This window comes from Megalops cyprinoides, chromosome 9 (assembly GCF_013368585.1).
Source record: "Megalops cyprinoides isolate fMegCyp1 chromosome 9, fMegCyp1.pri, whole genome shotgun sequence".
Classification (NCBI taxonomy): domain Eukaryota; kingdom Metazoa; phylum Chordata; class Actinopteri; order Elopiformes; family Megalopidae; genus Megalops; species Megalops cyprinoides.
The window spans coordinates 22,010,883-22,028,285 of NC_050591.1; the positions used below are offsets into that span (position 1 = coordinate 22,010,883).

General features: G+C 48.1%; 1 protein-coding gene across 1 annotated transcript; it reads right to left on the minus strand.

Annotated features, from left to right (window-relative positions):
- Positions 1–698: 698 nt before the first annotated feature.
- chrd (chordin) lies at positions 699–16,694 on the minus strand. The gene is made up of 21 exons (XM_036537436.1): positions 16,258–16,694; positions 14,446–14,549; positions 13,422–13,548; positions 12,081–12,221; positions 11,593–11,710; positions 11,158–11,254; positions 9,470–9,611; positions 9,225–9,362; positions 8,952–9,034; positions 7,503–7,650; positions 6,405–6,511; positions 6,024–6,297; positions 5,490–5,731; positions 5,239–5,352; positions 4,047–4,241; positions 3,448–3,541; positions 3,264–3,320; positions 2,912–3,015; positions 2,288–2,545; positions 1,937–2,030; positions 699–1,800 (listed from the first exon to the last, which is right to left on the minus strand). The coding sequence occupies exons 1-21, from the start codon at positions 16,415–16,417 to the stop codon at positions 1,736–1,738; spliced, it is 2,862 nt and encodes a 953-aa protein (XP_036393329.1). The 5' UTR covers positions 16,418–16,694; the 3' UTR covers positions 699–1,735.
- Positions 16,695–17,403: the final 709 nt, after the last annotated feature.

A 17,403-nucleotide genomic window follows, 5' to 3' on the forward strand; every position in this document is an offset into this window, starting at 1 on the left:
ACAAAATACAATCAAGACTCATAATAATAATAAAATAATAATATATCATAATGAAATAAGAACAGACAGGTCACACTTGTAACAAACACAGAACCAGCAGGTGTGTCCCAGGTAGAAAGAGTCAGTCAGCCAGTTGCTCCAGACCTGTAAATCAACCTGAGAGAATGGCACTTTGCCCCAGGAACTGCAGAAGATGGACCACTTTGGAATCACCAATATTGTTCCTTCCTTCTCTCTCTCTCAATCTCTCTCTCTCACACATGCACGCACGCTCATACAACATTCACAGAAACACACAAGCACCATTTCCCTTTCCTAGCCCATACTCTGTCAGCTGAACCTTCCCTTCATTCTGCAGGTTGTTTGGACTCATTCTTAAAGTGGCCTAACCAATTCATGATTTAAAATCTTTTGACTTATTGACAGGTAAACTGGGTCTAAGTTTCTGCCTTATGGTACATGCAGACTGAAAGAAATGTGTAACTGTGCTGCTTATCACTCCAAAACGTAGGTGCAAAATATCACCAAATAAAACCACATGGAAGGCTACAGGAAGGCTCCTCCCCCTCCCCTTCCCCTTACTTTTACAGTAAACTACACACCAGTTCCACATGCCTGAAATGTCACATGGCTCCAAAGAGCTGTTTTCTGTTTTCTCTCCCTCCCTCCATCTCCCTCCACCTCCCTCACCCCCCCTCTCTGTCTCTCCCTCTTTGTCACTTCAGCTGTTTTCTTCATTAGCACTACAATAACACTACGCTACGATAACAACACAAAACAAGGCTCCATTCCTACCCCAGCAGCTCCCTGTGTTAGATCAGCTCAGCTCTCTCTGGAAGTGTCTCAGTGGCCACAGGGAGAGGAGGAGGTGGAGAAGGGTGGATTAATAGCTAGGGTGTGTATGCGTGTGTGCTTGTGTGTGTTAGGGGACTTCCCTCTCTTTTTAAGGTGCGAAAAACTGCAGATATGTTGATGAGGGGCTCATTTAATCATCTGTTGTACTGCAAACCACAACCAGACTTTCCTTAAAAAAAAAAGAAACAGACATCCTTCATTTTTCCCCTGGGGTTTTTCCTGCTGTCATTCAGACTCAAGGAGGGGCTGAGCTGGGACTCAGGTAGGCAGAGCAGGGCGGGCCAGGACCGCTCCTCTGGGAGGAGAACAGATTTTGGCAGAGAGTCAGCCGATTGAATGGGCTGGCAAGGCTGGTCCATGGGAGTGAGACATACGTTAGAGTAGAGCCTGGATTTTAGTGACATTCAGCTGACTTGCAGGAGGCCGTGTGTGTGTGTGTGTGTGTGTGCGTGTGTGCGTGTGTTTGCACGTGTGTGTGAGCCAGGAGAAAGCAGTATGTCATGAAAGTAGGAGAGTGAAGAAACCATCAGGTGACACACAGACACCTGCTGTCAAAGTGAATTGAGCAAAATCTTCAAACTAAAATTTTAAAAAAATCAAAAGAAAGTAAACTAAATGCTGCAGGTATTGTCCATTTCCTTTGGTTCCTGCACGGCCGAGAGAGTCAGTGTGTTTAGCACCACTCGCAGTGCGATTTCTCCCTTAAAGAGTCTTTCTGTCATCACTGCTGTGCTTCTCTCCCTCTGCCTCTTGGTCTCGATCGCTTCTTAATGACAATCTATCGGCTGACTGCAAAGGAACTGAGCCAGCGTGCAGTTCTGGGACGGTTGTGGGGGGGGGTGAGGGGTGGGGGGGTGACAGAGGAATCCTTGGCTCCATCTCAGTGTTTCCGGGTCTTCTTTTCTGGAATTTTCATCAGGTCCTCGTCTTCCTTTGACAGCGCATCTGTGAACACAATTTAAGAATAGTATGAGAAGTATGCCCTTGACTCCTTCCCTCCCAACCTTAAGTGTTCTTTCATTTCAGGCACCTGGCAGCTGTGTCTAAGCTGTCCCATCTGGGCTCTCCGTGCCCCACTCACCGTGGCACTCCGGACAGCACTTGCCCTGCCTGCGAACGATGTGGCTGCAAGTCAGCACCGGGCACTGCTTCCTCTGGCACTTGGTCACGCCGTGCTGGGGGGCAAAAGAGACAGGCTGAGCATGTGAGCAATGTATCCCACAGTCCCCCACCACCAAAGAACTGTCACGGAACTGAAAAGCTGCAAATCCCAGGGTTCTCACCCCACTGACAACAAACGTCCTGCACTGAGTTCCTCCCAGAGCCACCCATTTCCCTTCACTGCCAGGACTCCGCCCGGCGTACCAGGACGAAGCACGTAACAGGCATTTGGGGGGGTGTGAGAGCAAGGGGAATTGTGGGTAACACTCACGTCACACCAGCAGGTGATGCACTTCATCTCGCCGACGGGGGGCACGTTGGGGTGCCAGTTGTCACTGTTCTGGTAGTAGTGCTTCCCGAACTTGCAGTGGGGGGTCCCATCTGCCTGCATCATGTCAGAGTGGTCCAGGTGCCTCCTCTCGTCCTCGGGACACTCTTTGCAACAGTCGGACGGACTGCGACGGATGGGCTTGCTGCAGGCCAGCGGTGGGCAGGTCACCTTCTCGCAGTGAACTTCCCCCGTCGCACCCTGGCAGCAGGAGAGACAGGGGAATGTTAGCCTTGCCCAATCCCGTCAGCAGTTATATATGCACAATTGGCCCCTCCCATGCCATGACAGACAGGTAGTGCCCTTGTGCTACACTTGGGTGCTCTAGACTCTTGACCAGGTAGTTCTGGGAGATGGCAATTTAGCTATCTGGCTTCCTAAGGGGAGCTTCAGGGTAGACTGCCCAGTTCTGGTAGAAACAGGATCTTTAAAGATTTAACATTTCATTGAGTAGTAAGGGAACCAAAGACAGAGCATTGTTCAACACATTGTGTCTGATAGACTTTGCTACCCTGTTCCCCTCCACAGCAGTAGAAACAGAGATGGTGTCCCCTTCAGCAGACTCACCTTGCAGGTACAGACCGCACACTTGATGTATCCAAACGGGGGGACAAAGGGGTGCCAGGTTGTCCCGGGGGCATGCATCTTCTGGTCCCCTTCAAAGTAGCATCCTGAGGGGGACAGAATGAGGCAAGAGGGCAGTGTGAGGGAGTGGTGCAGGTGAGGTGGCGAGACATGCAGGCAAAGAGACTTCTCATCTGCTTGTACTGATCTAAACATAACAGGTTATTTCCCGGGCTTTACGCCAAACACAGAAAGTGCCCAGTTATAAAAGAGTCAGACAGAGAGAAACCGCTAATGGAGATGAGAAGAGCAGGGTGAATGCATGAAACAACTGAGAAAACAGCCACAAATTTACCTTCAGGATGTTCATCCACTTTCTCCAGGGCTTTCACGTCTTTTGGCTCCTTCCTCTCTGCAAAGGGAAAACAAAGGTTTAAACGTGAGGAACATCCTGCAAAAATGTCTCATAATTCTGCTACCTCTCCAGTCCCCCCCCCACCCCCCCACCCCAGCTCCACAGGGAGTGAGAGTGGACTCACCGTCGCAGACCGGACAGCACTTGTCCTCAGGCTGAATGGTGCGTGCGCAGGTCAGCACGGGACAGATGATGGGGTCACAGATCACTGTCCGCTTCTAAAGGTGAAATGGGAGAAACGAGAGGAATCCTTCATATCACATGCATTAAAAGACAATTCATTTAGAAATGAATTGGACAGCACCATGCCCCCTTACAGTAAAGCTCCCAGTGTCTGTATGGACCTTTGGTTACTGTACTGTTTCCTGGCTGACTCCAAAAAATGATGCTCTGTAACAGCGTTGGCCCCAGAAAGGAAGCAGTGCCCCTCTGAATATGTTTTTTCATTGTTTTTAATGATTCTTGTCACTTTCATTGAGTAAGCATCACAAAGTTGATTGCTTTTTGCTCACTGCCTATGATAGTGTAGAAGTAAAGTACCCCTCAGATTAAATGTTAAACTATAAGAAAGTAATTGGATTCCATTTTAAAATTTTGATTAAAGCACAGACATCAGAGATCTATCTGCATCTCCCCAGCAGCCCCCACTTTTCATTGTGTTGCATTTCTCAGCCATTAAACCTGCTGAGACAAGGGTTGGTGCCAAAGTGGCAGCTGTACTACCTGGCAGCTACAAGTGAAGCAGTTGTTGTAGTGGGGTGTCCAGTGAGAGCCGTGGGCATGGTGCTGCCCCTCAAAGAAACAGGTGTGGGGGTCTTTCTTCAGCTCCTCAGGGTCCCGCACATACATGCCGTCATCAGACTCCCCCTCATCTGTCTCTGCCCTGTTCCCAAACTCGCAGTTATTTGGCAAGTGAACCTGCGGAGAGAGATGGAGAGAGAGAAATGTGAATAGAGTTTAGTGAGAGAGACACGGTAAGTAGGAAAGAATGGGTGAGTAAGAGTGAGGAAAAGGGAAAGTGTGAGAGAGAGAGCATGAGTTCAGAGGAAATGGGGATGATTTCCCACGCACCTGAGCCCGCATTTAAGCATTTATACCCTTAATTTGCCTAAACGAAGCATTTTACAGGTCTGTCCCCCCCCGGCTTCATCACAGATGGCTCTTTATTTGATAGACCTGTTAGTTATTAAGCTTTCACCATCTAGTCAGCCTCGGGGTAATGCTCAGCACCTGCAGAAATCTGCTCCCCTGAGACGCACCGTGCGGCGGCAGGGCTCGGGCTGCCACCGCCACATGGGGAGAGAGAATCTCCATGGTGTCATAGCCGCTCTCCGAGAGGATAAATAAACACACCGATCCCGGAGACCTCAGTCACTCTCCGGTTTTCCAGACTCGCTGGCCAACTCCTGCTGCATTGGCCACACTCATATTTTAGCAGATGGCGAGGACGTGGAAAATTTCTCCTAGAGGCTGTGCACTACGGTTCGTTCCCTTTATATGTTGTCTTTCGTCACAGAGTATTTTTGCTATTACAGCTGACATGGCAGTCCTTGCGTGATTACATTTTTCTGTCCATACCATGTCTTTTTTTCACATCCTGAAATCTGTGTGTGTGTGTGTGTGTGCATGCCTGTATAAATGCATATGATTGCTTGGACCTCAAAGGAAAAATTGCTGACAGCAATAAAATATTTGTTTCTGCAGCCTGTAATTTCCACCCAGCATGTGTCCTTCCATGCACCACACTGTATTTGTTATGCTGATATATTTTTATGTTGTATTTTAGGACATGATTGTTGTGATCAGCACTTTGCCTGTTTGTGCTTAGGGCTATTTATCTGATCCTGGTTTGGGGTCAGGACTGTGTGTTTGCCACTGGGAGTGAGTTGGTGGGCAGGGGCTGGGGGCCACTCACCCGTCCTCGGATCTCTCCTCTTGGGTTCAGCTTGGTGCTGACCTGGATGAAGGCGGTACCTCGGTCCAGGTGACGCAGCAACTCCACACTCAGGTCTTTCAGGATGCCTTGGGCCTGATGGACACATAGACAGACAGCCAGAGTGAGAATCTGCCTCTCTTTCCTGCAACTCACATCACTCATGGTGTCAGAGGAAGAGCGTGTGAGTGCGTGTGTGTGTGTTTGTGTGTGTGTATGTGTGTGTATGGTACCTGTGAACCGTAGAAACCCATCAGTAGTCTCTTGTGAGTTGGACTGCTCTCGTCCAGCTCCCCAATCTCAGCCAGTCCGTGCAGATGGGCGTTGACCGTGGCATCATCACTCTTGCTCAGTCCCGTCACTACAATCTCATAGTGCAGATGGCAGTGCTCGTCCACCGACACCCAGGCGTGGCCCCCGGCGCCAGTCCTCACGGGAGGGTAGACATACTGCCCTGCTAAAGGCACTGGCAGCACTGTGGGAGGGAGGGAAGAAATGTTTAACTGATAAAGACACTAGACCAGCTGACAGCTGTCCCACCCACAATCCAGACATATGCCCAGATCACCCGCTCGCATTCAGACACAACCGACACAGTTCTTTGACACCAACAGAGATTCAGTATGGGCTAAACGAAAAAGACAAGAAAAACAACTGGCTCTCATTTAAAACAGTGATTTATCATACACATGCAGACATATACGTGTGTGTGCATGTATACGTGTGTGTGTATGTATGTATATATATTTCTTTTTGCACATCCTCACCGTGTCTGCGGGCCTCGAGACCGCTGTACAGCAGGGAGCGGATCTGACCCCGCAGCTCCCCCTCCTGGTGGTCTGCAGTAGCGACGTTGATGAAGAGCTCGTTCTGCAGCAGCATGTGTATGTGGCGCGCCTCCATTCGGCTCCAGCTCCCGATGGCCCGGCCCGCACCGTACTCCGAGGTCAGGTCGTACAGGACGCTGCGCTTGCTGCGTCGCCTCGGCTTCATCTCGATGGTCACGCCCACCACCTCGCCGGAGACACCGGCTATCTGCACCTGGGCAGGGGGGAAAGGAGGGGGAGGGGCGTGAGGAGGGCTGTCTAGAGGTGGGCAACTGGAAGAGATGGCGGTAACTGACGCTGGTTTAGAAAGTGTTTTTTTACCTGGTAGTCCAGCGTGCCGTTGTCGTGCAGAAAGAACACTGCAGACCCAACGCCGCCGGTTTTCCCTGGGGTCAGGGCGTCACCACTGGACATCACACTCTGGATGGCTGGGTGTGAGAGAGCGAGAGGAGAAAGTGTAAGAGGGGTTCAAACATCACGCGATGTAGCTGTCCCATGCAGTTCCTCACTGCGTTCTGTGCTGGAACAAAGCACCCCTCCGCATGCGAGATGAGGCAATTTTATCTGCCGATGACAGAATTTGTGTGTTTTATCAGATGTGCTCGCGGCCACAGGAGCACTGGCCGCTGCCAGCTCGCATTTTCTCACGTTTTCCGGGACGACTCCCGCGTTTGGAGATGGAGTAATGCTTCACAACGGTGACCTGTTAAAGGCTGATTGATAACACCCCCCCCCCCCTTAGCTCACACCAGCCCATCTGCCCCAGGGTCAGCTGGTGGGGGGGCTGGGGGCTTGCGGTGTAGGGATCCCCCCTGAAGCCCCCCGGGGTTGCACCCGGAGGTTTTAACCCCAGCACTTAGAGCTGGGGGATGATGTAAATGTGGGAGAGAGAGACGGGAACAGAGCTTGGGTTTGAGGATCAGAATTCTTCAACCATAACGTCAAGCCGTTAATCAGAAAGCTGGAACGCCGGCGGGAGAGCGAGGTCCAGCAGGCTGTGGCCTTGGCGGCGTCGCAAAGGGGGGGGGGGGGGGGGTTTGGGGGGGCACAAGGGGGTGGGGCACATGGAGGGAACATGTGCTTGCTGAACACTCCAGCTCCTCCCACGTTTCCATAGCAACACACCTAAACATGACGCTCAAATTGAAGTCTCTCCTAACGGGGTGTCCTGTAACCTGACACCAGGACCACATGTTGGTTTTGGTAAGGGTTAAAACATCAAGGAGAATGTAAGTGTTAATAAAATGAGAATTCAGCATTTCACTGCAGGTCTGCAGCTGCAGCCTGCTGAAAACCATGTGCTTCTCTGTTTTCCATATGTCTGCAGCACTTATGCTGCTGAGTGTACTGCGTTAAAGAGAGTCAGGCTGATGGATTGATTGATTGATTGATTGATTGATGAAATTGTGTCATCCTTACTGTCACATGACTTCCTGCCGGTGATGAACCCAGAGATACGCCGTGGGTCCTGCCCCTCAGTTTCCACGGCGATCTCCAGCTGGCCACGCGATAGCCAGAAGAGCTCACGGCTGTTGAGGTTGGTTAGCACCTCCGCAAAATCAGGGTCCTGCAGAAGAGGCAGAAGGGGACTGTCAGTGAGAACATCAGAACAACGCCACAAGAGCACTGGAAAAACATAAGACCAGTAGGTCAGACCTCTTCCTCTGGCTCTACTCTAAAAAACACGGGTCTCAAAGGGGCTATATTTCATGCATGGTTCATATTTTCCCTTTCTTCCAATGAACAAAACATCACATACACACAATTTGAAAAAACATTTTGAAATGCAGTGAATTAATATGATAAATGACCATGGCAAACGAGTAACTTTTATGACCCTGGACTGCATTTCATTCTAAGTAACCGTGTATTATAAATGTCGAGGTGAACTGTCAGAGCTGAGAGAGAAGGAGGGAGGGAGGGAGGGAAAGGGAGAGGGAGAGGGAGGGAGAGACAAAGAGAGAGAGGAAGAGAGGAAGGGAGAGAGGGAGAGCCATGACTTTTGTCTCTTCTCCGCTTTATTGGAATGAGACGCACTCCTCAAACATGGGCCAAGCGTCCGCCCCTGATTCAAACGCTCGGAGGTCTTATGTTTGCACATTCCACTTTTATCTGTCGCTCTCTGTGAGGAGAGGGCCGCATCCCTCTTCTGTTGCACGTAAATCCTGGAGTAGATTGAAAGCAGATCCCCCTCTCTGTCTATGATCCCAGCCCGCTAACCACTGACATGTGTGTGGAGCGTGCATACAGCCCCATCTCTCTCTCACCACTTCCCTCTCTCTTTCTCTGCTTCTCCTTGACTCTCAGTCTGTGTAACACACTCGCTGTCTCCCTTTTCCCCATCTGCCTCGCTGTCGCTGAGACCTCTACAGCTGTTTCTAACCCTGATTGTAGTGATGCTTGTGATTGACAGCGGGAAGTGCCGGAAAGGAGGGCAAGAGACAGGAACTCACACTTCCTCCTCCGTCCTCCTTTCATGTCTCTGTTCCCTCTCTGATCTGGAGCCCAGCGTCTAGTCCAGGATCAGTGATGGCGAGCATATCGCCATGATAAACAGTGGTGTCACTGTGGTGTAGGTGGTCTGGTGGACCACCTACATCACTCTCACGTGTCCCTGCACCCCCTCCCCCCCCCCCCACACACACACACCTCCTTCTACTCTCTCTGTCTCTCTCTCTTCCTCTCCCTCTTAATTCCTCACATTCCCCTTTGCCACTTTCTCTCTCCCTCTCTCTGTCTTTCTCCCTGCTCCTCTCCCTCTCTCGGCCCGTATTCCTATCTCTGATCATACTTTAACAGACACCATTGAGCAGGCGATGAGGTCTGAGGGGTGTCATTCATTTAAGCATCATGTTGAGGGTTACTCACATGCACAGTGACGTTGGCACGGATCTCTCTCAGAATGTGCTGGCGGTACTGCAGTTGCACACGGATGGGCACCAAGGGGTGTTCTGCAAGGGAAAACAACACATTACCCTCAGTCACGTGGTCTTAATATGCTGAAAAATGAGTCAAAGGATCAAGGTTATTATTTATAAATCATTAATCATTCATTTTTTTCCAGTCATTATCTGTACTCTCGCCTACTGTACCTATTAACTCCCGACCCCTCCCCCCTCCTTCCCATGGCTCCTCCCTCACCTTTTTCTCTGTTCTGCAGCAGCCCCTGGAACATGAGGATGAAGTGCAGGTTGTTTTCTGTGTCACTCAGCGTCAGCATGGCAATCCCACCCATCCCAGAGTGTTCTTCCTCTGACGTCAGGGTAGAGCTGAAGGTTTCTGAAGAGGGAAATGAATACGGTAAATATACAGACACGATCATGTTCGCTACCATTGTCCAACATACATACAGATGTATATAAATAAAAATACAAGCACACACATACCTGCAAACAGTGCTCTGTGCTTGATTATTTTGCCCTGGATTTCTTCCCGTCTACTGCCCGCTGTCACCATGGAGACCTGCATTTGCTCTGCCTGCAGCAGGCGCACTTGTGACTTGGGCAGATTCTTCCACACCCCGCAGATCTGCAGGAACAGGCGAGAAACACGGACAGGTAAGGGTTGCGCAGTCACGGTCACCTGATCTGGCCATACACACAGAATTGAAAGACATGCTACTTCATCTCTGCCATCGCACCACAGTTTGTGCAAATGCGCTGCCATGACAACACCCACGCTTTCACACAGCTGGGCAAGAGATTATACCAGTGGAGCCTGAAGTCTCAGCTCCACTCTACACGTCACAAGAACCCAGCTGAAAATATTTGCTTAGGGAAGAAATACATTGATGCACACCTCATAACTCAAGTTCAGGGTAATCTCTCCTTTTAATTATTAATTCCCTGGGTTTATTCAGGCAGATGATGTCACCCAGCAAAAATCCCAAAATATCCCCAAAAGGAGGCCGTCAGCACCCTGTCCCAGAGATATTCCACTCCAGTCGCGGGACACCTGATATGGAGCGTTTCTCTAAAAATAATAATGACATTTCTGGCCTGTATTTAGGGGTCCTGCACTGCAGTTTGAAGGAATTCGATTCAGGACACATGTGTGACTTGGCGAATAGCAGGCTGCTATTAGAGGCCATGGCAGCTCCTTGCGCTGTAGAGCTGTGGTCCCTCTCTTAAATAAACATTCTGCAGCTCTATTCTCTCTGTTCTCTCTTTTAGAGCATCACTGTTAAACACGGCTTATTTGCCGCTGAGAAGCTTGTGGGGATGTCCTTTGTCTCGGTGGTGACGGTTGCTACCGCAGTACGCTAAAACAAACAGAGAAGTTGTGCAATGCCATCTGAGAACATGGGCACTGCCAGGGGGAGACAAGCAGAATCAGAAACACAGCGCCAGTTCTGAGTGCTGGCCTTTTCCCTAGCTCTTTGTTTGATGGCCTCACAAATTAGCCTGCTGCTCCTGGCATGTCACACCCATTCAGAGAATAAAGCAGAGAGCCTCTCAAAGACGTCTGCACGCTTTGACAAACAGCACCACCAACCAGCCACTCAGCCAGCTCTCTGGGTACTGTAGGATACAGCAATAGCAAATGTGATTCACACTTCATAAGAATATTATCAATCCATCCCAATACCTGCTAAGTGATGCATCAGGTGTGTCTACTGAACAGAAACACATTGATAATTATGATGAAATCTGAATGTGTGAGGAAGCGGAGTTGTGGACAAGGATAAAAAGGGACACCAGGACACACACACACACACACACACACACACACTGCTCACTGTGGCTGGAGGTGTTTATTATTCCAGGATGAAATATGTGCAGAACAGCCAGAGCCACTGAGTCACAGAGTAGGACTGTTTATCACAGAAGTACTCAGTCTCTCTCTCTCTCTCATTTTCTTTCTTTTTCTCTCTCCCTCTTTCTTTCTTTCTCTCACTCTTTCTCACACATTTTACAATGACTATTTCATATTCTACACTTTAATATTCTTCACTCTCATACTCTGCATTAACTCTCCTCACTACTCCCTACTCCACACTTAGACTCCACTCTCCCGCCTACTCTGCACTAACACTGCAAGAGACATCTGAGTACAGCAAGAAAACAGCACTTACCATGTTGGACTGCATTGACTCTGCTCTTGGAACCCGATGCTCAAAAGCAATGTTACCATCAGCATCCATAAAAAGAACCCTACTAGGTCGCCCCATCCTGAAAAAGAAAAGATGGGAGGAGTGTAAAAAAAAAAAAAAAACTATGATTGGTTGAGTGATTGATTAGTTGGTTAGATGGTTTATCAATAGATTGATTGGGAGGAATTTAGCATTGTAGCCAGATCACAACAATCTGAACTCGAATGTCAGAAGTAAAGGGACAATGCTGTTATAACCATTGAGCAAAGTACTTTATAAATTAATGATACATATATCTAGAATCCTCTTTGGATAAAGGGCATTGACTGAGCAAATTTTTGAGCAATATAACCATTGCACAGCACTTGGAATAACGGGAGAGATGGAAGTGACTCAGTCCCAATGGATTAACTGTACCTTTGGAAAGTTATGGAGAAGACCAGGCTGGTCTGGGACAGGGAAAACCGGGCTCGGGCCACACCACTGGAGCTGGGCAACCAAGAGTCCGTCACACCTGTCAGCAGTGCCACAAAGTCTGGGGAGGGAGCAGAACCAGAGACAGGTTGGTCAGACTCCACACAGGAATGCTGATAATATTTTCATCAATCCACCTACCAATCAACACACCAATAACATCATATCCTGTCCATAATGCTATAGAGTGGAAATAAATGCAAAGACCAGAAAGAGCAGGAACTGCATTTTTTTCAAAAAGAAGGTGCAACACTAAAAGCCAAGCCCCTTGTTCAGAAGAAGGATATTTGCTGTGACACAGTGTATGGAGTTTACCTGTGGGGGGGTGGTAAAAAGGAGTGAAATGCAGAGTGACAATCCCGTCAGCTGATTTTCTCGATTATAGAGTCTCACTGAGAGGCAATTAGGGGAGAAAAATGTTTGTGTCTTACCTGTCCTGCTCTCTCCAGGTGAGATGTCCTCAGAGCTCAGGTATGAGCGGTCGTTGTAGGACTTGTGAAGATCGTCGTCTTTTTCCTGGAAGTACTCAAACCCGTCGAACATGGAGTCCACCTGCTTCCTGTCCAGCTCACCTGAGCGAAACATGAAAACAGTAGAGTGACCTTTAAGATGGTCTCAGTTTGATAAACTAGGAGCTTCTGAGTCAGGTTCAGATCAAGATGTCAAGCTGTGAGGAGGTTCTAGCTCAACGTCGCAAACTGTCAAACACCCAAACTTGCTACCCTCCTCCTCCCCAGCCCCTCCCCCATGCAGAGTGTCTCCTTCAATTCTACTCCAGCGATGGACTTGGCTCTTCATGCTGCCCCTGCAACAAGGTTTGTTTCTTCGCCTGTCCTGTGTGGAGGAATTGAGCCTGACACTCGCGTGCAATAGGAACAATAACCCGCTGTTCGACTCCGGCCGGCAAGTTCTGAGGTAATGCATACATTTCAACGCCTCCCAGGCTTGCTCAGTGTAAAACTTCTGGATGAAGAATGGGGCACCTAGCTGGTTCATAGTTTGCTTCCTTTTTCACTCTCCCTCACTTTCTCTCTGTCTCTCTTTCCATTTTTACTTCTCTCACTCCCTTACTCTCCCCCCCCCTCCTTCTCCCTCTTGCTCTCACCCCACCCTCCCCCCATCGCTGGCAGAGGGGCACCTGTGCTCTGTCAGCTGCACCAGCCTGCCTCCTCTCAAAACAGCAACAGCACGGGACACCCGCCGCAGCCAACAGCATTCAAACACGCTGGACATTCCCACAAAGGCCAAGCTCATTGAAACTCCGATTCACAGGTTCCATTCCATAACAGAGAGGAGCAGTCAATCCAGAGAAGTGTTCCTTTTTAGGAGTAAGTTGGTCATAAACTCCTTTCATTCCAGATGGTAGGTAAATGAACATTTTTAAACATTTTGAAGCACTAGCAGACACACACACACACACGCATGCCAGAATTTGAGTCCTGAATCACCATCATTCTCTTACAGAGCCTCAATTACCTAATCCAACTGAAACGAACCAATGGACCTTGTTAATGATGAGTATGTGCTGAGAGGGAGTTGCAAGAGGTCTTTGAGGGAAGCATGGATGCCTCTCAGAATAAGCCTCACAACCATGGAGAAGAGGCTGAGCGGGGGAAGGGTGGGGCAGGCGAGCAGAAGCAGAGATTGGAGGATGAGAGTACAGAAAGGGTTCGCAAGGTCTTACTAGGACAGGTACAGAAGTGGTGATGTTTGGATGGACAGAGGGGCAATAGTGGGATCAGTAGAAAAGGAGACAGTTACGAGGGGCTCACCTTTGGGACAGGTCTTGCAGCAGTGTCCTGGCAGAAGCACTGGATCCTCACAGCTGGGCTCAGGGCAGTCCTGTTTAATGTTCTTACAGCTCACCTTCCCAAATACTTTACCCCGCCTGTTCCTGTGCTGAAGAGGAAAAAGAATGGGTTTCCAAAGTCATTCCATTTAATTAACATTATTCAGCCTGGCTCTATTCTTTGTCTGTTCTTTGTCACAGATTAGCAAAAAAAAATCTGCCATTCGGCTGTTTTAGCAATTATCCACAGCTGCAGCAGTAACAGGTGGCCAGAGCCAATAGCAATCCTTCAGTGGAGGTGGCATAAGCTTTCTTCCAGCAGTAAATGCAATCAAAATCAAATGATCAAATAATAACTGCACTCTTCTAATAACTATGATGGGACAGGTCCCATAAAAGAGTTTACTTCTGGTTTATATGAGACATTCACAAAATGCTTGGAAGCCAGCAGAGTGAAATGCCTTACAGCGCGTAGAGAAATGCATTTACTGGCCTGCCGGTGAGGTACGTTCAGCAAGCTCCAGCCCATAACAGTGCACACAGGGCACAAACCCAGTGCAGCTGCCCAAATGGTGGACAAATTTCTTCAGTGCCCCAGTACATCCCAAGCCTCATTCATTCTACCTGAAGCCCAATCTCGACAGTGTGAACCCTCTCAGTGGACTGGAAAATTAAGGTCTTTGTTTTCCTGCTTTTCCTTCAGTTATTATAAATAAAACGCTATCTACCATTAGGTATTTGTCTCAGTTGCGCTTTTAACTTTTCACTTCCCATTGTCGTTATCAAAAAGAACGAGTAATGTGGTCCGTGAAAGACACTGACACACACATAGAGAAAGAAAGGCAAAATAATGTAACCTTTTCCTCTTCTGTTTCCTCTCTGATATAGAGGTTATAGGGTTTCACAGTCAGGATTTTAGCATAAGCTCATTTAAGGCCACTCAAACAACGAAATAGGCTATCCGTCCGTGACACTACACGGACGGATAGCATGTTGCATGTCTTTACCGGTTCGCAATGACACTGGACACAGTGCATGACCCCGAACGGCTCCCCCAGGTCCGGGTGCCACGTGTCCTCCAGCGAGTAGAATCTTCCTCCAAATGAGCAGCCTGAAAAACAGCATGGGATCCGAGGCAGTGTGAATCAGCTCAGAAACACCACAGTCATTGATAATCGGAACAGACAGCTAAAAAGATGCCAATGTTGGTCTGGACACGCAGATCAAATGCAATACAAACAGTCAAGGGACTTTGGCAAGAAAACGCTGAAGCTGCAATACAAAGCGATTATATATTGTGTTCGGCAACAATGGGATGTGTACTGCCAGTCTATGAAAGTCTACATGTATTAATACACAAAGGGGCACAACAATACACACAGGACAGAGCCTTAGACTGGTAGTGCAAATTCTTAAGTTGGCGTCAGACAGAATGACAAAGAGTTTGGCTTCACATCGGCGGATACGAAGTAGACAATCGATTGCAACGCCCGGACTTGTTTTGTGAATTGACTGGATGCCTCATATGTTCCAGAGCTTTGAGGCAGCTCTCCTTCACATCCTGTCTCATTTCTGCTTTGCAGGAGGCCGCCCTCCTCCTTTATACAAATTAATATTAAAAATTCCATACACGCAAAAAGTAAACAGGGTAATTTACTTCTGAAAGCAATGAAAAAATGTGCACATTTCGGCCTGGGTGAAGTAAAGCCTAGGGGCTCTGTTTCTGTCACAAATTTAGGAACATTTTTTTTCTGAGTCTTGCTTCTCAGAAGAAGATGAAAACTTTGAAGGAAACGTAACATCTCCGACATAAAGATGTGTATCGAAGCGAGAGGACGCAAACCCTTCGAACCATCAAAGTGCTTCAAAGAGTTGCCAGCGTCCGGCGCGATCCACTGGGTAAGGCCTGTCCGCCTGGCACTGTTAAACACTTCAGTCGTAATTGGCATCATCGCACAGCCAGAGAGAACAGTCAGTGCCAAGATTTTTGGGGCAGAACTGTTGATGCGATATTGTGCGGTTGCCGTAGCTGCTAACAACCTGGTTCGCATTATTCTTTCATTAAGTGACTACTTTAAACAGTCCATTCGAGTCAGAGTGAGTCTGAACACTACACTGCCCACACCGAGCATTTGAAATAAATCACTTCTTGGCAATGCCTTAACGCCATGCCTCCAGAATAGAATGGCAGTAATGGAAAGTCTATTGATTACGATTTCCAGCATTGGGTAAGCTTTATTAGTGGTTGGGTAATGCAGTATATTAAAAGCTTGAACTTCTTCTCTGTGGGTTTAAATACCAATAAAAACTATTTCAAAGCGGCCATGGCAGTGGTGGAGTTATGACTAAGTTGTTTTCGGCTAGTTTCTGGTGTAAGAATAATAATGGAGTAAGATGTCAGTAAGAAAAAGCGGTATGTAGTGTACATATGGGAAACCTTTAGCAGACCACATAACTCCAAATGACCTCATTTCTTCGGCATGAGCATAATGTCCTAAATCATTACTATCTACTGTCAAAATGTTTTGTTTTCGTCCCAAATCTACAAGTATTTAAAGAGTTCTGGTTCCATAACTTAATAAAGATGCATAGACACATTAACAAAGACACACTCTCTCTCCGGTGGTCATTAGGATCACTTTTCTAGAGCGCGCACATGCACATATCTGCAAGTGTCTAACCAGATATTCTTCGCACTTGCACAAAAAAATATTATATGTATCTGCGTGCGTCGTCATGGGGAAGAATGCATGTAATGCATGTATTGATTGTTTTGGACGAGGATTTTTTATTAGAGCCAGAGCGGTGCGTGGACTCACCTGACAGCCCCTTGGAAGGTAATGGCTCCCTCTCCGATTGGATGGGCAACGCTGGGGACTTCATCCGCGAGGCCAGTCCAAAGTGCAGCCACGCGCAGCTCATCACACCCAGCACCGCCACCATCTCGCGGAAACTCTCCATCCCTGTTATTCGCAGCATCCAGGCGCGTTCCCAGACGGTTCTCTGGCCCTCTTGTGCAACAACTCCACTCCTCGTTCTTTTTCTCCTGCCCTTAAAGAGCAATTGCTGCGCCTGCAAAGGACGGCGTTTTTCTCAACTCTCCATGCACCAAAATATCTCTAAACCAGAATTCAGCATTAATAGACGTAACTGGATACGTCTTGTCACTCAGACTGAAGCCGACAATTCTGTAAGTTTGATTTTCTATTATGAAAACAGAATGAGAGCACAGAAACCTAGAACTTCAAATAAAGAAATCGCGACACAATGGAATAAGTAAACAACACTAGGAAGAAGATGATGTGGCTGTTCCTGGTTTTGGAAACTTCGGCTTGTGTACCGTCAGCGCGGTGCCTTTCCCCTTTATATGGTCCTGACAGTACGGGAAGTCCCAGTCGGGGAGGGGGTGAGAAAGGGGTGGAGGGAGGTAGAACCCTGAAAAATGGAGGATGAGGGTCAAATAAGTCCCAGACCAATATTCCTCACCCAATCCCAAGGGAAATGTGTCAGAGAAAATCATCTTTGCGGAGGTCGCTTGCAGAGCGGCACAATGTTCTGCGAAAGGTTTAGGCTAAATCCATGACTCACTCATATTACTTATGAAGGCATAGTAGCCCACTTTTTATAACCAACGTGTCCGGTTTTATTCCATTTTCTGTGTTACTAGTTTTTTATGAATTGTGTCCATTTAACTGTAAGGCAACATTCTCAAAGAATATAATGAAAAATGAAATTGATGTCTACTGAAAATGAGACGTAGCCTATACATGAAGCTGTGTTTATATAAACAATGGCTTTGGTTTTTTGATATGTATGAATTAATTTGCCTGCGCTTTCAAAGGAATGAAATGTCGGTGAATTCACCGCACATCCAATGTGTTTGGGAAACGAAAAGTTCACACGCGCGTGCGTGCGAGAGCTTTGGCTGTAACTCAGGTCCCGGGGGAGGCAGCGCGAGCCGTACG